Source organism: Watersipora subatra, chromosome 2, assembly GCF_963576615.1.
Source record: "Watersipora subatra chromosome 2, tzWatSuba1.1, whole genome shotgun sequence".
In the NCBI taxonomy this organism is placed as follows: domain Eukaryota; kingdom Metazoa; phylum Bryozoa; class Gymnolaemata; order Cheilostomatida; family Watersiporidae; genus Watersipora; species Watersipora subatra.
In genome coordinates, this window is record NC_088709.1 from 69764662 (window position 1) to 69788998 (window position 24337).

Sequence of the window (24337 nt, forward strand, 5' to 3'; positions counted from 1 at the left end):
ACAACAGCTTCTCAGATATGACATAATACAAGCCCTTATGCCTACAACAGCTTCTCAGATATGACATAATACAAGCCCTTATGCCTACAACAGCTTCTCAGATATGACATAATACAAGCCCTTATGCCTACAACAGCTTCTCAGATATGATATAATACAAGCCCTTATGCCTACAACAGCTTCTCAGATATGACATAATACAAGCCCTTATGCCTACAACAGCTTCTCAGATATGACATAATACAAGCCCTTATGCCTACAACAGCTTCTCAGATATGACATAATACAAGCCCTTATGCCTACAACAGCTTCTCAGATATGACATAATACAAGCCCTTATGCCTACAACAGCTTCTCAGATATGACATAATACAAGCCCTTATGCCTACAACAGCTTCTCAGATATGACATAATACAAGCCCTTATGCCTACAACAGCTTCTCAGATATGACATAATACAAGCCCTTATGCCTACAACAGCTTCTCAGATATGACATAATACAAGCCCTTATGCCTACAACAGCTTCTCAGATATGACATAATACAAGCCCTTATGCCTACAACAGCTTCTCAGATATGACATAATACAAGCCCTTATGCCTACAACAGCTTCTCAGATATGATGTGCTGCTGCAAGCGCCTATCAAGCCCTTATGCCTACAACAGCTTCTCAGATATGATGTGCTGCTGCAAGCGCCTATCAAGCCCTTATGCCTACAACAGCTTCTCAGATATGATGTGCTGCTGCAAGCGCCTATCAAGCCCTTATGCCTACAACAGCTTCTCAGATATGATGTGCTGCTGCAAGCGCCTATCAATTCAATGCTGAATCAGTCAGAACTTTCAAGCCATAAATATTTTAACTAATTTAAACTGATTTAAAGCTACTAAGATTTTTGTTATAATGTATTTTAAGTGATGTTTAACAACAACACTCAACTTTTGTCCTTATTTTGTTAAAACTTTTTACTATTACTATCATATGAAATAGTTACAAACAATCCCTAGAGTCTCTTGCTGCAGCATTATCTTGCTAGTTCTATTCTATCCCATCATCATCTCTTCAACTGGACCTGAAAATACCTAGGAAAACCCTAAAAAAGCCCTAAAAAGCCCTAGAAAAGCTCTAAAAAAGCCCTAGAAAAGCAGAAACTGTTGTGTCTAGTTATTGTTGAAATTGCACCAAATTTAAAACATTTCATTAAAATTAATTTGTATACTTATGCAGTTTTAATGTAATTGCATAACTTCGTTACATATGAAGTTATATTTAAGGAGTTGGCTCTTCTTGACTAATAGAAAGACAACTACCACAAAAAGAAAACTGTCCCAATGACAGGCCTCCTGGTACAACTTTACGGCCAGGATAATGAAGAGATAACAACTCTACATCAGAACTACACCCTCACTATTGTTGGATCTTTGGGTATATTGTATGTTGAAACGTGCTTCTCCCTTCTAAACACATTCCTCTATCTGCTTGATCCGTCTTTTCCATAACTACAATAATCTCTGACCTATTAATTTTAACAGAAATTTATGAAATAGCATTATGAGTTTGCATTTATAAAAAATATCTTGATCAAAGTTTTCTTTGTAACCAAAAGTGTATGCAATGACTTGAAATATTTATTTCATTTAGAACAGTTACATACAAAAATAATATTATAATATAGTTTTATGTTTTTTATAGCTAAATTAGATGGAGCCTTTGCTAAATGATATACCAATTGTGTTGTTTTTCTTATTTACATGTATGCTTTATCAACTGGCAATAAGCAATTAGCAATGCCAAACTGCAACTGTTTATTTGTTAAGTAGACTCCAATATTTAATTGTACTGAGAAAATATATGCTCTGATGAGCTGAAATATTTACAATGGACAGTTACGCATGTATATACCAAACATCTTATTGATATTCTCAAAGACTGTAGCATATTGAAATTGATAGTTTTAGCCGTCTTTCTACATGAAGGCAGTATTACATCATGACTCAGTATATGCAGCAAAGTTTCACTAAAAGTTATTCAATTCGCTACTTGCTAGTTACCACTTATCACCTGCTTGTTATCACTTGCCACTTATCACCTGCCACCCGCCAGCTGCCATTTGCATATGCAAGAACTTCTACAAACTTCATGGCAAACTAATTTGGCATGAAGCCAAATGCGATAATCACAACTGATGGTTTACACTGATGGTCTATATTACATCAAAAAATTAAATACTCTAATGATTAAGTTTCATCCCTAAAATTATTGAATTCTTTTATGTAAAAGCTCATTATGTTGTCGCTATTCGTGGCTGCTACGAGACTGAGTGAACTTCATCAACAATCAAACATGATTAGTAATGAAGGCCTTGTCTTGCGTCACTATTGATACAACACTTGACTGATTTTCTACTTTCTCTGTCTTCATGTACCGGTTGGAGCTGTGCTTGAAGGCCAAGTGAATTAATAATATAAATACCATGGTGAACAAGATTTTAGCAACAAACTCAACTTTCCTATTTTTAAAGTAAGGCCTTGGCCTTGCACTGTCATTAAATTACAACAGTAGTCAAAAGCCTTGGCTCAATCCATTAGCACCAACAAGCTCAGATTTGTACTCATTCATACTTTCTATTCTCAATCGTGTACATATACTTGGGAAGAGAGGACACATCTGCCCGCTGCCTCCTACGCACACATAATATACAATTAAAGCCTTTTTAGTTCATCAGCAACTTAGAAAACTTTGAACATTCAAAGCACAGAACATGATAACGAGGTATCGTTCTACTTGCATCACCGTTTCTGTATTGGCAAAACTATTTCTGTACCTATGTCATTAGATCTCTATGCCCAACACTATTTCTGCATCTGTACAACAGTTAATAAAGTACAGCACAGTTTGAACACAAGCCCCCTAAAGAATCTTACGAGGGATATGTTTAAAGTATGCACTAAGATTTCAGAAATATTTGCCTAACCACTGTTTTTAGAAAATAGAAATATTTCTTCCTTTAACACAACAACGACCAATAAGAAATAATAATTCGTAAAGTGAACATACTCACACGTGTTTTGAGATGTGACGTTGTAAAACTAACATGAATGTTAAATACGCATACTGAATGCTACAATAAGTTAAACAGATCTTATCACTTTTCATTATCATCTAATTTTCATAACGTAATTTCGTTTACTATTGTTTTCATTGTTATCAACATAAACTAATACAATGTGAAATGATTGTAACTAACTTTAAAGCGCATCTGTCCGATGCCAGCAAGTAGTCAAAATTGTACACTATTTTCAGCTCAGGCAGAGATTTGAAAACTTTAGTAGCATAATGCTCAATGAGTTGAACTAGTTATATGAGAACACAAGGTTGTTTATATGAGGTAAAGAGTGAAACCTTTCTTAGTGAGGTAAATTCTACTACTAAAGGAACTAATCTATAGTCAGAGGGTGTAATCAGGTACTATTAGTACCAATCTATAGTCAGAGGGTGTAATCAGATACTATTAGTACTAATCTATAGTCAGAGGGTGTAATCAGGTACTATTAGTACTAATCTATAGTCAGAGGGTGTAATCAGGTACTATTAGTACTAATCTATAGTCAGAGTGTGTAATCAGGTACTATTAGTACTAATCTATAGTCAGAGGGTGTAATCAGGTACTATTAGTACTAATCTATAGTCAGAGGGTGTAATCAGGTACTATTAGTACCAATCTATAGTCAGAGGGTGTAATCAGGTACTATTAGTACCAATCTATAGTCAGAGGGTGTAATCAGGTACTATTAGTACTAATCTATAGTCAGAGGGTGTTATCAGGTACTTGAAAATGATTAATGATTAAAAGATGTATTCTACGGTTAAAAAGCGTAATCTGTGATAAGAAAGTGTAATGTGTGATTAGAAAGTATAATCTGCAATAAGAAAGTGTTATCTACTATAAGAAAGTGTAATCTGTGGTAAGAAGGTGTAACCTCTGATTGAAAAGTTTAATCTGAGTTAGTCTATGAGGTGCTACCAGTACCAAAGTTACCATGGATCTGATAGCAGATTAAGTTTATGTAAGATTACAAGGTATTACTCTCACCTGTCTCTTCAACCAGTGTGAGTAGTTCTTTTTATGCCCAGTTGCTTCATATTTATCATTAACCCAGTCAGAGAACACAAGATTTTATTTCATAAGTTCAACGGCAACAAAAACAAAATGCGATTACATTACTTTATCTGTCTTTTGAGACAAATAATAGAGAAGGTCTTAACATGTTGACAACGATGAAAAGACAGCCTCAAAAATCAACAAACACCGTACAACTATCTTTAGACATAAAAAATAACTAGCATAAGAACAAGTAAAGAAGAAAGACTGGCACAGGAAAGACCAAGTGCTCACAGCGATACAGGAGGAGTACAGCTGTCACTCAGCAGGTCAGTAGCTGCTGACTTGTATTCAGATTTGCTATTATTAGCCCGAGTGCTATTTTTTGACTTGCGCTTTTTTGAGACGAGTTTCCCTATCCAGGTGTGACATATGAAAGCCTTGCGGAACTTTTTGCTCACAACACTACAAGTGGTAAAGGTAGTATTAGTATCAGCAGTAGTAATAGTCGTAATAACAATAGTAGTCATAGTAGTAGTAGCAGCAGTAGTAGTAACAGTAATATTAAGAATCATTGGTCATAGCGCTAGTCGTAGCAGTAGTCATAGCAGTAGTATTAGTAGTAGTAGCAGTAGCAGCAATAGTAGTAGCAATAATAGCTACAATAGTAGCAGTAGTAACAATAGCAGCACTAGTAGCAGTAGTATTAGTTGTAGTATTAGTAGTAGCTGTTAAGGATTTAGACAGGCTCTGCCAGACCGAGGCCAGAGAAGACTAGACCAGCCCTCAATTTGGCTGGAAGTATGGCCAGCCAGCCACTGGCCTGTCGAGACAATTGGGCTGGCCACAAAGCTAGCAGATGAGAGACCGACCTATTGCCAAGCTGGCAACTAAATGAACCAATCTGCTAGCCGCCTTTAATGGACCAGACAGCACTAAAGAGATTGATCTGCCACCGAGACAGCCTTTCCATAAAAAAGGCAGATAAAGCTGAAACAGCACTGTCTGTGGCATGAGTATTTGCCCACTTACTTCAGTTTGATTGGGCACTCTGAGAGAGGTGCAACACTACTAGCCTTAGTGCATAGCTCATCACTTTTGTGATTTGAGCACTTTTGTGTCAGCACAGCAACTAACAACCCGACACGGGTCTTCTTCCATAGCCACCTGTAACTACAATGATGCCTCGGAAAAGCTGTAGGCCTGATGCCTGGGCTCTAGCCCAGTTGAAAAAGTGCAGCCAGAACCTAGATGAGCTACATCAGACAGCTCTGCCAAAAGTATAATCCGGCAGACTCAGAAGTGTCTGGGCTAGCTACCATCACCCCCGCAGCGAGAGTGGTGCGAAGCTGATTTGTGCGAAGGCTTTAAACCGACCCCTTTCAATGAGTCTACATTCTTCTAGGGAAGCTAGAGGAGCTGTTCGTTCCGTTTCTGATTGACACTCGCTGCACCACAAACTTGGGGAGCATGCAAGTGTTTAATAAATTTGCTCGGGCACGAGAGACCTCAAGAAAAATGACAGCCATGTTCTTATGGCTGATGGGACGCAAGTGCCATTCTATGGAGTCGTATGGTTGCCAATACGACTCTGAGATGTAACAACCGAGAAGGTCTTACAAATCAAACAAGAATGCCAGTTTGAGAATGCCATTCTTTGTGGCTCACCAGTGTGGTATAGTTTTAGCAGCTTACGGGTTCCATCAAAAAGCTTAATTGGGTACAGCGGGTTAACTAGCTGGTGTGATTCGGTGGTGCCAGCCCAGACTGAGATGGCCATTCCATGTCAAAGGTTGCAGCTGCAGGGCATTCTAGTCACACCAGGACACTACTATCAGTACATCTTGAGCTTCACTACCATGACATGGCCCTTGTACAGGGTGACAGAAAAGGGAGAGAAGTGGATATGGAGAAATAAGGAGCAGGCTGCCTTTGAGGCTTTGAAGGAACGCATCTCCTTTGCATCCGTCTTTGGATACTCGGTTCGAGTCAGCCGTATATCATAGATATGGATGTGAGCAGATGTGGGGCAGGGGCAGTACTGTCATAGGTCCAGGATGGGGCAGAAAGGGTGATTGTCTATTTAGGCAAGACCCTAAATTTTGCTGATAGGAACGACTGCGACACACGAAAGGAGCTGCTGGTTGTAGTCAAGGCCATGAAGTGCTTCCGACTGTATCTACAGTGTATATAGCAGACAGTTTTTACTTCTTACTCTGCTGTTTGTGTAAAAAAAGGAGCCGCTCAACCAGGTGGCAAAATAGTTGGAGATCCTGGCAAAGTTCCAATATACGTTGAAACATTTGACTGGGTTGCGCCATAGAAATGCTGATGGTCTGATCTGGTAGACATGTGAAAACTGTTGGCAATGTGAGCTAATTGAGCTAAGGGATGGCCAACCTACCTACAAGGAACTCACCATGAAAAATCAGCCTTTCTCACACAGACTTGAAAGAAACTTGACAGCAGTATTAAGAGTCAACAAGAAAATGGGCAAGATAGTTGATTGTATGGGTCAGCCCACTACCTTCAAGGTAGTAGCAAAAGAGGAGAAAAAAGGAGGAGTTAACCGAGGGCTGGCTGAGGTCACCTTGGCACTTTATGACACAGCTCAAGTGAAGATTTGAGATGACATTGGCAAGGAGTTGGCACATTTGCAATACACTTACTGAGGGCCTATTGTCACCATGTGCCGAGCAATCTTACATGAAAAAGAGCTGACCAGGGAGAAACTGGTGCTAGGAGATCAGGAGCTCTGGCAATTGCACAAAAACCTGCCATTTCGCTGAGTAAGGCCAAACAGAGTGCTGGAAACTCGGACATTACCTCCCGACCAGTCCAGATGGTGTACATTCTCTATGCCAGCTGTCAAAGAAACCATCATGTGGCAATTGCATGTTTTAGCCCACTCTGGAATGGGCAGGTTGACTTGTCGCTTTCACTTGTCATAGTACTAGTAAGGACAAACAGCGCCCGTAAAGAGACTGGTCAAGAGTTGCAAGATGTGCAAAGCCGCAAAACACGGTAGGACAAAAACACTTAGAAACAAACAGACGCTGTATACTGGACACCCTTGGCAGAAAGTAGCAGTAGACTTGGTGGAGCTACTGCCAGTGACACCAAAGAGTGGCAAGTAGATAATAGTATTAATTGACCGCTTCACCTAATGACGGGATGCTTTGGTTTGCCCGGAAGCCATGGCACCAGTGGTAACTAAGCGCATTGAATGAAAGAGTCTTCTGTTACGTGGGTTTGCCAAAACAGAATCACACGGAACAAAGGACGCGGTTCGAGAGTCAACTAACGGCTGAGCTGTGTCAACTCTGATATGTGAAAACCTCATACAGCACCCCATACTACCCTCAAGCCAATGGAGCAAGAGAGCACAATTATCGGTAACTGGGTGGCTCACTCAGAGCGCCGCTATCAAACAGAGGCCAAGAAGCAAGAGATATGCTGATCTCCCAGCTGATGATAGCATTCCAGTACACCAAATTTAGCCATAGGGAGGACAGCACACATGCTAATGTTTGAGCAAAAGCTGCACCTGCTAAACTAACTGAAGTATCATCCTGCACCCACAGAGTCTCAGCCAACACATGAGTATGTGATAGAGCTACTCAAAAGTATAAAGGAGCTACACACCACCCTCTGTCAGTCATAGATGAAAAATAGACGGGAGGATTGAGTAGAGCTACCCCTCTATGCCCATGGGAACTACCTCTAGATAGTAAACAAGCGGAAAAAGAGTGGGGATAATCCCAGCTTACTAGCCAGAAATGTGGGGCCACGCTAGGTCATAAAGTTGTGGCCCCATACACATATCTGGTAGAGTGACAGAGAAAATACTCTACTCAAAAGAAAGGCTGGTTGAAGGCTTACTATGCTTGCCCTGAAAAGTTGGAATGAGTCAGGGCCAGGATGAAGGGACCAGGACAGACAAGAAAAAACCAGAACTCTGGCCAGAAAAATGCTGGGGTTGCCCACTTCAAAACCAAATGCTCTGAAACCATGAGAGCTGGAACACAGCACAGAAGCTTTTCAAAATGAGCTCAAAAAATAAACACAAATGAAAAGAATCTCTGCATTATGAAACAGCCAGCCCAGTCCCAGTAGTCACTTGGCACAGTCCTCGTCTGACTCAAACCAAACAAAAAGCTGAGTTGGTTCGGTGAGTGGGCGCATTTTAATATAACGCCAGCCAATCCCATACGATTTTGGCGGAGTAACACAAAAACAAAACAAAACTGCTAAGCTCTAAAGTCAAGGCCCATGCACAATACTGCTCAAATAGATGATTAGCTGTGCGATTGACCACGACGATGGGCTGCTATGGTGTCATTTTGCGATGAGTGGCCAATGTAAAGGCCATGCACACTATCACTCAAATCAGCGTTTAGCTGTGCGATGAACTGAAACAATTAGCTGTTTTTACATCATCACCAACGCTAAGGTGTACACACTATGAGCGATTAGCTGTTGAACCAACAACAAATTAGAAATTATGAAATTGCATAGGTGATATCGCCGTCCTTTTGTTATCTTTTAATGATCTTCTTATGCAATTATTCACGATCATAGTTCTTGGCCATGCTTGCGAATATGAATTGACACAAATCTTCACAACTGTTGAAATTGGATCCGATGCAATCAACAAACCGCCAATCAAGAGGCTAATAGTTGCGATCATTGAGGCCAAAGTTCAACATGTTGAAAGTCCATTGCATTGTCGCTAGCAACTATTACGTTGGCTGCTCATCACAGAATGATGCCATAGCAGCCCATCATTGCGATCACTCGCACAGCTAATCGTCGATTTGAGCAATAGTGTGAGTGAGCCTGTAGCTGTAGAACAGCCATTTCTTCTCTGAAGTGCTAACGAGTTATTTCACCATCAAGCCTTTCTTGATACTATTTTATCGAGCTAATTACAGGCTTTTTACCCTGTCACAAATAAATAGAGGTAAGGGCCGACTACCCCTACTGTTGCTCGTACTGCACCAATTCACCCGTACTGCAGCTCACAAGTGTGCCTGAGTCACTGATTAAGGAGGCAGTTGCTAAGGCAAAGAGGTACATCTCACAGAAAACCTGGGACCAAACAAAGGTTACCCTGAAGGATAAGCCAGACACTTGTAACCTCTGTGGCTTTGTCACAAGGGTCCGTAAAAGTCCGCAGCATGCCCTACAGCATTTTGCCATTTCTGTGCACCCTGTAGATAAAAGAAAATGTCGCGAGATTATATCATGTGGCATTCCGGGGTTGTCGAGTGGCACCCAAGAATGCTCAGTGCGAGGACGTGGTCCACCCCATTGACAGAGCAGAGTGGCTACTATTCCTGAAGGCCTGAGGATAGTTCTTTATGAAGCTGTGTAGTGTCTCCCTGACTACGGCTTGCCAAATCCGTCAAAGTCAGTCAGTGAGGCCAGTTAGAAAGGACATGCACGAACCTCAAAAAAAGGAAAAAACCAGCTGACACAGCGAGCAGCCAGGAGCTGACCTGGCTCCCAAGGAACACTTTATCTTCAGCTCGACAGCCCACAGATGAGCAAGCTACCGCTGAACCAGCTGCCTCGGTCAGCCTACCACCAACATTGAGTCCTTCCCAGGACCATGTCATCTAGATCTTGGGGTGCTGGCCAACCAGCCAGCTGTTGCATGACCAGCAAGAAAGGGCCCAGCAGTTATTGGAGGATGGAAGGCAGTGAAGTGACCAATAGAGACCGCCGGGATAGCCACTAAGCCGGCAAATGCGCAACTTACCTGTTGCTGAACTGGCAACTAAATGGGCCAACCTGCTACCGAGTGGGCACTGAATGAACCGACGTGCCAACGAGCCGGCCTTTCCGAAAAAGAGGTGAAGCCAGCTAGTGAAAGCGATATATGAGAAGCCCAGCAAGCAGAGGTTGACGGAGCATAAAAAAGCCTCATTACATGCAGTAACTTGTTGCATGCACGGTGACCATATTTATTTAAACATTTGTGCAAATACAAGTATAAATATTGCTTTCTATACTCCAAGTGGTTTGGTTCTTTGTAAAACAGAAAAGGGTCGCATTAGATCCTTTACAGTAGTAATAGAAGTATTTGTAATAGTAATAATAGTAATAGGTATAGTAGTTATGGTATTAGTTGAAGCAGTCGTAGTAATATTAGTAGTAGTAGCGGTAGTAACAGCAACAATAGTAGTAAAAGTAGTATCAGTAATATTATTATTTATTATTATTATTATTAGTAGTAGTAGTTGTAGCATTGGTAGTAGGGACAGTAGTAGTTGTAGTGAGAGTAGCAGTAGTATTAGCTGAAAAAGCAGTAAGATCAATAGTGACACTAGTACCAGTAGTAACGGTAATGATAGTAATAGTGGTGGTGGTGCTATTAATAGCAGTAGCAACAGAAGAAGCACTCAAACCATAGTCCTATTCTACTAATCTCATAAGGATTCTTACAGTAATATAAAGAATATCGAATCACATGACATGGAGGAATATTATTGATTCTTTTAGATATGAACCTTGCTTGCATTATAAAATGACGTCATTAGAAATGGTTTAACTTTCAACTAGAAATAATGTTCATACATTTGCGATGTTAGACTATACAAATATTATAGGGACATTGCTACAAAAATGTAGAATGGCAATTTTCTGCTCTAATCAGTCAGGATATTAAAGAAGTAACTCAAAATATACAAAGGTACTTTCCATTGAAAAAGTAACCAAACTTCTTCATAGGCCTAGAATAGTGCATGCTTCAGCTGATTCTATCATTGCTTGCTAGGTTTTTACTAGATTATATGGCACGAACCTATAAAGAATTGGGTTCATGGCACTGTTAATAAAGATCATGCTGCGTGAAGTCAGGGTGAACCATTTATTTTGGAATGGAGTTTGTGCCAAAGTGTTGTAGACCATGCAGGCTCTGTAGGGCAGCCAGAGGATGGCAAATAAGCTAGCCACTAGTATTAGCATCTTGACGACCTGCATACAGACAAATCTTCTGATTATGAGCTAAAAAATTTGAAGACCCTAAAGTTTAGTGTACAACATAACGTTTCTTTACACTTTCAAACGATTTAAAAAATAATTAGTCTGAAATTTTTGTGAAAACCGAAAAAAATCTGACAGCCATTTTTAAGGACTTCGTTAAACTGAATAAAACAATCAGTTTAACGAGTCAAGTGTACTAAGGTTAATAGTCGTGTTCTCTATTCCTAAGATAGCTGGCAACATTACTTTTGTATTTTCAAACTTTTATGTTCAGAGTTTTTCAATGTATTTTCGTATGATATGTGTAGACTCACGTTTAAAACCTGGAGTTATCTTCTTAACAATGTTATTAATGAATGACTTTCCAAGTTTAGCAGAAACTTTTAATACAGTGCAGGTGGTTGATTATTAGAGTTTCACACAATAAATATTGATGAGTACCTGCACACACCTTTTCCAAAAGTAACTTAAAAATGCACACCCAGACCTATTAATAGGTCTGCCATGTCCCAACAATCATCGACAAAAACTGACTCAAGTTTACTACATCGACATCAATTGAAACTTATTTAATACCCGATATCAAAGCTAAATGACAGTTTGAGTGGTGCTAAAAAGCTTACCAACTAAATAAACTAGTATTAGATACAGATTATCAGTGTTTGCTGATGTTTTCTGAACATGATAACAAAGAAGATACAGGATAGTGACTGTATGCAGTAGTCAGGCAAGGGAATGTACTAAGGTCATTCCCTGAGTACTGTATACACTCAGTCAAGTGAGTGTATACAGTACTCAGTCAAGTGAGTGTATGCAGTACTCAGTCAAGTGAGTGTATGCAGTACTCAGTAAAGTGAGTGTATGCAGTACTCAGTCAAGTGACTGTATGCAGTAGTCAGGCAAGTGAATGTACTAGTACTCAGTCAAGTGAGTGTATGCAGTAACTCAGTCAAGTGAATGAACTAGTACTCAGTCAAGTGAGTGTATGCAGTACTCAGTAAAGTGAGTGTATGCATTACTCAGTCAAGTGAGTGTATGCATTACTCAGTCAAGTGAGTGTATGCAGTACTCAGTCAAGTGAGTGTATGCAGTACTCAGTCAAGTGAGTGTATGCAGTACTCAGATAGGTACCAAGCCACTTCAACATATAATCTCTATATTTATGCCTCCATGAAAAAAAATTATTTTAATAATAACTATTTCTCTGGTTTGCATTGGTCAGCTTGTGTTTTTACAAAATTCAAGAAGCAAAATTGTGCACCTTGCTGCGCTTACAGTAGTTTAAAAGTTAGCTTTTTGATGACCATCAATTTTTATAATGTTTTACACGCTTATGAATTTTGAAAACTGGAATTGTCTGTAATACTAGAAAATATATATTTGATGTGTACTGTCTGTGACGATAAAAGTCACGAGAGTATCACCTTGTGGCAGCACTGAATTATAAGTCGGATATCAGTTTTTCTTGATTCAATTTCAAGTATTACAAACTCTGATTAAAGTTGGCTATAACAAATATTTCAGAGTGAAACATTCCTTTGAATTCAACCACTTACGAAATATCATATTTAAAAGGATTTTATGGTTTTTTATTTGAAGTTTTTCAGTCTTTGAAAATATGAACTCGCGTTGTGTCAGCTTGTATAACTTAACTATTTTGCTTTACAGTTTAAGTCAATATGTGATTGCACTTGAAACTACTCCCAGCCCTGACCAAAGCAACTAATCAATATGTAATTGCACTTGAAGCTCCTCCCAGCCCTGACCAGAACAACCAATCAATATGTGATTGCACTTGAAGCTCCTCCCAGCCCTGACCAGAACAACCAATCATTTCCCATGTTTGTTCAGATATACTATTAGAAATCTATGAAGCTAACATAGTGCAGAAACCTACAAATCCTACAGCCTCGGGCAGGTGCCTGGATTTGTTTTGCGTTGAAAAAATAATTCTAAAGCTAACGCCAAGCAAAGAGATCGGGACGTATTTTTAAATAATGGTACATGTCTTATTACAAAAACGTATATTTGAGACTTACAGAAAATTCTTAAATCATTGCAAAATGCAATGATGAGCTTTGAAGTTGCATTGGCTAAACAACACATCCAGCTCTCCATCCAAAACTGGGCAGCTTAAACTAAAGATTTCCCAATACTGATATCTGTATCAGTATTGGTATTAATACAGAGCTAAGGTCCAGTCATACCTCAACATACAGAGCTAAGGTCCAGTCATACCTCAACATACAGAGCTAAGGTCCAGTCATACCTCAACATACAGAGCTAAGGTCCAGTCATACCTCAACATACAGAGCTAAGGTCCAGTCATACCTCAACATACAGAGCTAAGGTCCAGTCATACCTCAACATACAGAGCTAAGGTCCAGTCATACCTCAACATACAGAGCTAAGGTCCAGTCATACCTCAACATACAGAGCTAAGGTCCAGTCATACCTCAACATACAGAGCTAAGGTCCAGTCATACCTCAACATACAGAGCTAAGGTCCAGTCATACCTCAACATACAAAGTTTAGGTCCAATCATACCTCAACATACAAGTGCTTCAAAGTATGAGAAAATCGAGATACATGAAAAATTGTGGGCGAGTTTTTGCCTTGAGATACGACAAACCTTTGAAAGTTGAGATATGAGCCATTCTGAAAAGCAACTAATTGGGCAAGTATGCGTGGGGCCGTTTTTCAAAAACATCATCGCTTGGTCTTTTTTGTCGAATCAGTTTGAAAAAGTTTTCAAAAGGTCGGCTAAAAGTTATAGTGAAAGTTAGGTAAAAAAGCACCAAGCTAAAACAGATAATAAGAAATCAAGACAAAAAAATAAAGTCAAGAGTTTAATTTAACGCTTTATTCTTTTAAAACTTAAAGTTAAGTTTTAAAAGATTAAAACTTAGTTGTAAGTGTGTGTTTAATAAGCTAAAATCAGTTAACTAAATTCAAAGTTTATGTTATGTTACTTATTGTCATAAAGTATATTGTACCAAACACGATGCTGTCAAGTCTCTCTCACACCGTTGTTAGCCACTACGTCTGTGTCAAAGGTAGGAACTCCACACAGTACTGTACTGTCACATAGTAATGTCACATTTGTCTGCAGACCATAACCACTGAATAGGTATTTGTTTCTTTGTTAGCGTAGGAACTGAATTAAAACTAATAAAATGTGTGTTTACGTCATAATATCCTGTTTTCAGGTGGTTTCTTGTAGCATGAGAATAGATTAATGTGTAGATATTTAGTTATTTTATATTGGAAATATTGCATTGAGATATGAGAAAACTGATAAAAGCGCTCAGTTCTGGAACAGATTAAGCTCGTATATTGTGGTTGTATATAGATTACCTTCAGTTTTCAAACGTATATCTGAAATGTCAAAATAATTTCTGAAAGTTTATGTATTCATCCAGGTAACAGCAATTCAACACACCGCATTAACAAATAAAATGAACAACAAATATTTATCAGAAATATATAGTGAGTGAATTTTGAAACTGGCAAACTACTTTGGTTCTATCTCAACAACATGGCTAATAACTTTATAAAAAACTTTTTTGTTCTGTTTAAAAGATAAGTAACGTGTGCTAGAAGTCTTATTCGCTAGGATGAAACATCTGCCAAGAGATATTAAGTGTTCCACAAACAGAACCTAGTAGTAGAGGCGTCTGGTCTACCCACAACAGGTTTACACGAGGCTAAAAGATACATAAAGCTATTTTCGTATAATTGGCCAATGGCCTGGAGCAACCAGCACCCAATTAGGAATAGTGGTGCTACTTGAAGCTCCGGATTGATTGTTAAGAAGGCATTTAAATACAGCAATTTACACATGTGACTGCGACATATTGTAAAGGGCGTATCTCCTACGAGTTAATATTTGGGTAGCGCAACACCTACTCACATTTGCAAGTTTAGAGCTGTCCAACAATGCCAGTTAAGCATTTAATTAGAAATAACTACCCTGGCGTGCTAATACACTATGAGAGATGATAAGGTGTGCTGGCAAAGTTCAGGGAATAAATACACTATCTGCACAGTTATTTTGAAATCCCAGAGAGAGGTCAATTGGTGCAGGTGTTGTCGAGTTGGTTTACCAAGCTGGATATCGTGTGTATCGCGTGGATCGTCTGTCGGTGTATCGCGTGTATTATATGTCGGTGTATCGCGTGTATCGTATGTTGGTGTATCGCGTGTATCGTATGTCGAGGTATCGTATGTCGGTGTATCGCGTGGATCGTCTGTCGGTGTATCGCGTGTATTATATGTCGGTGTATCGCGTGTATCGTATGCCGGTGTATCGCGTGTATCGTATGTCGAGGTATCGTATGTCGGTGTATCGCATGTATCGTATGTCGGTGTATCGCGTGTATCGTATGTCGGTGTATCGCGCGTATCGTATGTCGGTGTATTGTATGTCGGTGTATCGCGTGTATCGCATGTCGGTGTATCGCGTGTATCGTATGTCGGTGTATCGTATGTTGGTGTATCGCATGTCGGTGTATCGCGTGTATCGTATGTCGTTGTATCGCGTGTATCGTATGTCGGTGTATTGTATGTCGGTGTATCGCGTGTATCGCATGTCGGTGTATCGCGTGTATCGTATGTCGGTGTATCGTATGTTGGTGTATCGCATGTCAGTGTATCGCGTGTATCATATGTCGGTGTTTCATATGTCGTTGTATCGCGTGGATCGTATGTCGGTGTATTGTATGTCGGTGTATCGCGTGTATCGCATGTCGGTGTATCGCGTGTATTGTATGTCGGTGTATTGTATGTTGGTGTATCGCATGTATCGCATGTCGGTGTATCGCGTGTATCATATGTCGGTGTATCATATGTCGGTGTATCGCGTGTATCGTATGTCGGTGTATTGTATGTCGGTGTATCGCGTGTATCGCATGTCGGTGTATCGCGTGTATTGTATGTCGGTGTATTGTATGTCGGTGTATCGCGTGTATCGCATGTCGGTGTATCGCGTGTATCGTATGTCGGTGTATCGTATGTTGGTGTATCGCATGTATCGTATGTCAGTGTATCGCGTGTATCATATGTCGGTGTTTCATATGTCGTTGTATCGCGTGTGTTGTATGTCGGTGCTTATAGCAATATTTTACTCCAACCCATGATTGTGGCTCTGGACAGACAAACATCACCCTTTTATTACAAAGATTGCTGCATCTGAGAAAACATCTGAGACCTTCTGTGTTTATTATAACTAGTACCCTAGTAGTGTCATGCGCTGTGAGAGATTGTCAACTGTTATAACTACTGTGTAAAGTGGATGCTCCTACAACATATACTTCCTATAATGTATACCTCCTATAACGTAAATTCCAGATAAGGTAATAAAGTTATGTGAAGTTTTTGCTTCATACTACCTTAAAAATTTCATATAACGTAAAGTGTCAAGTCAAGTGAGTTACCATTAAATTTAAATTTGATTTTATTGGTAACTTATCTCGTCGCACTTGCAAAAAAATCACGTGCCTATAATGTTTTATTTATTATATATACAAATTCTGTGACATTCTAGTTTGTCATGATAGATCATCAGTAATGTTGCCAAAACAGAGAATAGGATAGCTGCGTAATAGTTCATAAATACTTAGAGGCGATCGATTGGTGTAGGTGCTATAGAGTCGGTCTACCAATCTGAACGTCACGAGTTGGAGTATCAAACTGGTAGTACCGCTATTTTTATAGTAAAATACTTTTTTGTTTTGCTTTATGGTAGATGTAATAAATACTTGTTATTAGTTTTACAGAATATACTTTTATATTTAGAAAAGATAAGCAAATTGTTGTAAATGAATGTCAAAGATGTGCACTCCCCATCAATTTATTGTAAAATTACCATAATCATGGTCTATAAAATCAGTGAAGTTGATCAGGGAAAAGGAGAAAAGTTGTCGATGCAAACCAATAATACTACAGTTACAGTACAGCCTGCTAATTAAAAAGTTAAGTGTAGTTTTTCTTTTTTGTAAGGCCAAAGGAGTGAGTTTGGAAAGATCTTAGAAAGGATTTGGCAATTTACATGTATTTTACTGTACTGTTTGTGTAATGTAAAATATCTATAACGTAAAAGTTCCCGGAACGGATTATTTACACTGTAGGAGCATCTACTGTGTACATATAGTTGCTCTAAAACGCTGGAAGGCAGTCGATTAGTGCAGTAGTTACACCGATGAGTCATGGGCGTAAATCAGAAACAAAGTAACATTTTTGTCCAGCCTCTGATTATGTTTTTGAGCAGATGGACGGACTGTTACAACCGAACCACGAAGCAGCTGGAAACCATAGCTATTCTGTGGTGCTCTAACATTTATCTCAAATATTCTACTAGCAAAAGTATATGTTTGAATGTAGGTACCCTCTCAGTGACATGACCGTGCGCTGCAAAAATGTCTCGTCCATGTTAATCTCACATCCATATTTTGTTCTGCAGTTGCACTATTCCATTTATCAGCATTTTAAGTGCACAGTGAACAGGAAGCTAGTAGCAATAACACCAATGTTGTATAAACATGCTTTCTGTGGCAATTTTCAAACAAAAGCATGCTAAGCAAAAATAATCAAAACTATTCCATTGAGAACTAGTTAAGTGATTTCTACAAGCAGACCCTTATTCAAGCTTTGTAACTGCTTTATAGAATACATAAAAAAACACCATGTACGCTGTTTTGTAGCATTTGCAGTGCTCAGACGCTTCACTACCTATGGTGCCAGCAAAGACTGTGTCTATTCATTACAGGCATAATTTTAACAGAGTCCAGAGCAAAATTTGTTAGTTGGCAATTTCAAAAAGAAGAAACAGGCATGTTAGTTGCCTAACCAATGCATATTAGTCAGTCAATCAACCATCTTGGTTGCTTAAGCAATGCGTGTCAGTCAGCCCACCAGGCGTGTTAGTTGGTTTGCAAAGTAATGTTAGTCAGACAACTTAGCATGTTAGCTGTCAATGCAAACCTTTGAGATTGAGATTAAATGTGTACTGTTAGTAGTCCAACAAAGATAACATGCCACTTTCTTAATTGATTTTAAATTAGTGTCTACTTGCAGTGTTCTGCATCAACATGTAAATTAATTATATCAAAGAGCTAATCAAGCTAACTCTCAATCAGCTGCCCTGACCTGCAATTTTAACTAATCCTATAAAAAGAAATAGGAATTTCCTACCTTCATGTAAACCGCTAGACACTATACTTCTAATTGTGTAAGCATCAAAGCCCTGAGTCCCGATATTCAATATCATCGATAATGCCTCAAGCGCAACGTGTGTAAGTGCTGATGAAATGGTTCGTATTTATTAGCTATCTTTAAATCTATGATACTTTAACACTGCCTGCAAGTTGCTGTCTATTTTATTATTCTTTTTTCATGTCTCTGTGTATGGCTTTGCATGCCAAAAATCGAAACTGCTATCTCACAGAGAGCAAGTGTAATGTTAAATGTCCCCGTTTAAAGTTACACAAAGGAGACAACTCCACACGTAAATTTGGTGTCAAAGTACTTGGGTATCTAAGCTGTCACAATTTCTGATGAAGAAGCCAATTGCATTATGGGTGACCAAAGGTTAGTCAATTGCACTATGAGTGACTAAAGGTTAGTTTGCAAAAAAAATATATGTGTCAATAAATGTTTTCCTATTATAGTACACTGCTTCGTAGAATATTCTACTGGCCACATGACAGATAGCTAAAGTAGATGTGAAAATCACAGATCACTTATGCTGTGGTTTGCTTATAACATTAACTGCTAATGACAATCAGTTTTTCTGTAAGCAACATGTCAAATGATGTATCAAGAAGTGTCAATCAAAATTGACATGCACTGAAAGGTGCTTGCTTTAATATTTTTTTTATTATGTGAATGCAGATAGTCTTTTAGAGACATGCATCATGGTGTTCAGTAAAATCATGATATATGAAATTGATTCATTCTAATAATTGTTTTGTCTAAATCAGCAAACAAAGGAGCAAATATTTCTTAGAATAACGCATTGGGTTTTATATAGCATTAGAACTGCATAATGCTAAGCAAACTACGTCTAACTACCTACGGCTAAACTACCTATGGCTAAACTACCTACGGCTAAACTACCTACGGCTAAACTACCTACGGCTAAACTACTTATGTCTAAACTACCTACGGCTAAACTAGTAATCACCAAAACTCGTTACCTTAGAGACAAGTTGGCGACGATGTAAATTATGCAATGATTATTCTTGGTAGTAGAATAAGTAAGAGGAATGTGTAACAGAACTTGTTATAACAATAGGTATAACAGTTTGCTATCAATCAGTTTGCTATTGCTATATAAATGATCACATAACTTATTGTAAGACCTCTAATTGATCGCCACGGCGCTCTATTTTTTAACCCCTCCTTTCTAGTGGCAGTCAATTGGAGGTGGCGTTCAATTAGAGGTGGCGTTCAATTAGAGGTTTTACGGAATATATATTTTTGTTTCTGTTACATTTATTTTTAATTTCTATCAGGTTTTATACATCAACTCGCAAAATGACAATGTTGTTAGAAATATTGTATATTGCATTTTAAAAGTTCTCTTCTGTTAAAACTTCCCAGTTCCCAAAATCCGCTGTATAGCACCACCGTACCAGCAGGCATTGACAGCAAGCGGATATACACACCAGCTGAAATTCGCACCCCATGAGACCACTACACCACTAAACAACACAGGCGATGAAGAAAAATCACATGGTTCAACCCACCATATAGCAGAAACGTGGCAAATAACATCGGCCAGACATTCATCAAAATATTAAATAAATCTTTTCCGAGCAATCACCCTCTAAGAAAACTATTTAATAGAAACAACACAAAGATTGGCTACAGCTGCATGCCTAACATCAAACAAACCATCAACAATCACAATAAGAAGCTTTTGAACATCGCCTCGACGCACCCAGCAAATAACAAAACATGCAACTGTCGCGCACCAAATGAATGCCCTCTCGAAGGAAACTGTCTTAGCAAGTCGCTCATTTACCAAGCTGTAGTCACCGCAGACGACGGTAGCAAACCTACAGAAAGTTATATTGGCCTCACAGAAAATACCTTTAAGACATGACTCAGCGGCCACATATCATCTTTCAGGCACCAAGACAAGCAATCTGCCACAGAGCTTAGTAACTACATCTGGCAGCTAAAAGGCCTGAACACACCGTATACAATTAAATGGAAAATCGTTCAACACGCAAGACCATACGACCCAGCCACCAAGTGTTGTAACCTGTTCATATCAGAAAAGTACATCATCCTCACAAAACCAGAAATGAGCTCACTCAACAAGCGTAACGAGCTAGCTTCCACATGCCGACATTCTACTAAATACACACTACGAAATGCAATTACATAGCTATCAGTCGTTATAGTAATTACACCTCTCTTACATATATAACTCAGTTGGACCAAAACAATTTTATCTGATGATTGTCTGCGTAACAGACATGAAACTAATAGTAATGAAGTTGTTTTTTATCTAAGGTTTTACATGAATAAATTTTATATATATATATATACAGTATACACACACAATTGTACACAAATTATTTGTAAACAGCTCTCAGAGTACTTTACCAACATACACACACCTCTTAGAAATTAAAAAAAATTAAATGAATCATAAATTGCTTTTATTCTAACAGTTCTTTTTTTAATAAAACCAATGAGCTAGAACGTAAACATAACTCAACAACAACAACAACAAAAACACCGACAGCGACAACAACAACAACAACATCCACTCATTTTGCTGTCTATTCAATTTACTGTCTATTGAAAGACTTAATGCATTTACAAATTCAACATGCGTTGTAAAGGATCAGCATTCTAGCAAACCAAATGCATTTAAAATTATCACAAAGATTTGCATCACTCTTTCAGGGTTCATCAGGTTAAACTACTCTGTATGTCTTTTGTCTCCACAGCAAGAAACCATTTGAAACAGTCTTTCATGAAGTAAAAAAGAATGTTTCACATAATAACAATTACTTTTCCTGTACAATTCTATATGCTCTACATTATTATAGCATATGAGATTATAGCTGTTTATCACATTGTACTAGAGTATGTCAAATCATATAAACTGTGTTCTCCTTTAAACTGCAATATTATGTTAGGTATTTCTGTAATGCTTTAAAAAGCATTTTGCTGTACAATATATGCTAATTGTATTATAATATGCCATCTTATATGCAATGCATAATAAATATCTAATAATATTACACAAAGTATAATATTATGTCTAATTTAATATAATTTTTTCTATAATAAGAGCTGTGTTTGTGCGTTTGTTTGAAACCACACTAAGATTATTAGGAGAGAATTGCACTGCACAGAAATTGAACCCTGGTACTCAGTTTTCCCACAAAGCGTATGACCATTTTTGCCATTAGACCGCCTTGCAGTACTATGGAATAATTGTGTGTATGCTAAGTACAATTGATGTCTTCTGGCACACAAGACTGCAAGCTTACTACTGGTACTTCTAGAATTAGGTTCTAACAGGTAGACTGAAAAATTAAATTTTAAACTTAACTTAACTTTTAAACTTTAGATTTAAATGTTAATTTTAATTAAATTAATTAAATTAGATTAGTAATTAATTTAATTAGCAAAATTTTATTGTCAACGTGACTCACCTGAAGTCTGGCCTTTTCCATTCCTCTGTATATAGCAGCATTCACACTCCGTGTTCCATTTGTCAGGGCATCACCAGAGCTATCCAGCTGCACTCCAGGGTCATGGACCAACCTTTCTGCTGCCGGCCCATTTGAGCTTTGCTTCATCTCGAGATGTAAAGAGCGCTGACTATGGCGCAAAGCCAAGACAATACGGCTATATAGGACGATAATAAAAAACAGTGGAAGTACATAGAACAGCAGAATATCTCCGATATAAATGGCTTTGTATGACGCTCGGCCCAATCTCAATGTACAAATAATTATGTCAGATGCGAACGTAGCGTGGGCAAGATAGAGCCACATGCTATTGTAGAGGAGGCTGAATACCCAGAGTGCTATGATAATGCGTTTGACTCTTGATTTCGTAGACCAGACTTGGGCAGTAAAAGGGTGACAGATGCCGATGTAGCGCTCTATCGTAAATGCGGTGATGCTCAATGCTGAAACGTTGACTCCCAAGTACTGTATGTAGACGAGGATGGGGCATAGCAGTTTGCCAAGAATCCACTGATTTTTCTGGCTGAACACTTCGAAGATACCAGGCAGTGTCGCTCCGAACAGCACGAGCATATCGGCACAAGCTAAGCTCAGCAAGTACATGTTTGTGATGGTTCCCATGCCTTTCACTTTAACTATGATGTAAATTACCAAGCAGTTGCCGCAGGCACCAACCAGAAAACAAGCGGAGAATATGACAAATTTAATGACCTGGTATGAAAGTGAATCCATTTTAGCCTCTTCCTGAAAAAAAGCGTCCGATATATTTGACATATTGTGAAAGCTCTCCATCTTTCTGGTGTACGCTTTCACAGCTGCCAAGAGTTTCTACAAATTGTGCTTACTCCAATGCCGCTAATGCAGCCAATGCTGCCAATGCTGTCAAAGCATTAATATATGCTGATAGCTCAAGACGGCATCAAATGAGAAATAATCAATTGTCTGACACCTAGCCATTTAGAAACAAGAAAAATAATGTTACTTGCTATGCTAATTCTGTTTCGACAGATAAATGGTTCATGTCGCTCCAATAGAATAACATTTTGACTCGCGACACGTCGCTCGTTGTACATGTAAGTCAATAAATGAGTTGCAGAGTAATAACATAACCTGTGGTAAAAATAACTTTCATCCAATGCACCTCATCTACTTTTGCTTAGCCTGTGTGCAAAGATTTTGCTGTTGCCAGTGTTAATACTAGTCTCATTAAATCTTATGCTAGTAATGAACAAATGCTATATGGTAACTTTAGCTAAGTTGAAGCATTTAGAGGTGGCTGTCCGACTCAAGGTTTCATATCGATGTACTTGTATTAGGTCAGCGATGCTGATAGTATAGCTCACATTTTATTATTTGATTGCGCCATTGTTTGCATTTTATTGAATGATTTTCCTTTCATTTATTTTTCAATGAATAATTCTAATGCCACTCAAATTTTATAGGTTAATTCTATTGTCTTCTTCATTTTGTTGGCTAATTCTTATGCTGCTCATATTTGCTAGCTAACCCCCTTACAGCTGAAAAATATTTTCAAGTTGGAAGATATCTAACACACTATCGCAAAAAAATCTTTTTTATGGTCCCTAACAAAAAATCTTTCCCTTGTAGCTTTATTTGCAAACATGAAGTGAGATCGGATACTAAAGGACACTAGTGAGTTTATACATAAAATGTACAAAATTTCCCACTGAGGGCAGTAAGTCAGCCAATCGTTAGGCACTATTAAAAATTTGAACTTTATGACCTTTATAGTTATAAAATAGTTATAGTATTTGACCAACAACTAGCACCGCACAACCTCCAACCTACTGGTTCTTGTTCAGTAGCTTTGATGAGCTGTGGTAAAATTCTAATTGTATTTATTCACAGACCTTGTGTGCCTGCTTTTTTATTGTTATTCTAATGATTATATTTTCATACGATTTCTGCCATTTTAATAAAACACAATAAGTATAACAGTGTCAAAAATATGAGAAGCATAATACACGTGAGAAGTGTGTTGATGCACACTTGTATGCTTTATACTTTTCATTTTAGTATTGGGTCTATTTTATTATTATCCTAAGTGGTTTTGTTGTAGGCTTGTGACACTTAATGTCCTTCAGTGATTAGTTTACGTTGCTAAATGCCCTTCTATGATTGGCTGAATAATCTTCTATGATTGGTTTAATAAGCTGATTGCCTTTTAATGATGATTTGACATGCTGAAGGCTGTTCTCTGACAGTATTTTAGTAGATATTGATTTTTCTGTTTCACACATAAAGAAGAACACTGATACAATTAGTTATAAGTTTAATGCAGAATACTTTGTCTAACACAAAGTTATAAAACAAAAAGCTTTTTACTATAGAAGGAGTTGGCAGTCTTCCATTAACTACTTTTGGAGTTATCTGCTTTATGAAGTGACAGTTTTATGATAACAACAATGGTATGAAGGCTTTTAGCATTTTAAAATGTGTTTTAAAAAGAAGTTGCTTTTTGCCTTGCTGCTATGTACTGTGAAAACCCCAACTACTGTTTATAT

General features: G+C 38.3%; 1 protein-coding gene across 1 annotated transcript; it reads right to left on the bottom strand.

Annotated features, from left to right (window-relative positions):
* Nucleotides 1-4393: 4393 nt before the first annotated feature.
* Nucleotides 4394-22505, bottom strand: LOC137388489 (thyrotropin-releasing hormone receptor-like). The gene is made up of 3 exons (XM_068074974.1): nt 21774-22505; nt 10912-11084; nt 4394-4568 (listed from the first exon to the last, which is right to left on the bottom strand). Exons 1-3 carry the CDS (start codon nt 22431-22433, stop codon nt 4394-4396), a joined length of 1008 nt encoding a protein of 335 aa, XP_067931075.1. The 5' UTR covers nt 22434-22505.
* Between the last annotated feature and the right edge of the window lie 1832 nt (nt 22506-24337).

Bases quoted from the DNA above. Each gene is read 5' to 3' on its own strand.
- LOC137388489 (XM_068074974.1), bottom strand. From the start codon at position 22,433: ATGGGAACCATCACAAACATGTACTTGCTGAGCTTAGCTTGTGCCGAT. The intron at 11,085-21,773 runs GTGAGTCACGTT...GTCTGTATGCAG, and splicing joins TGGAAAAGGCCAGACTTCAG to GTCGTCAAGATGCTAATACT. The intron at 4,569-10,911 runs GTTCGTGCCATA...TACCACTTGTAG, and splicing joins ATGAACCCAATTCTTTATAG to TGTTGTGAGCAAAAAGTTCC.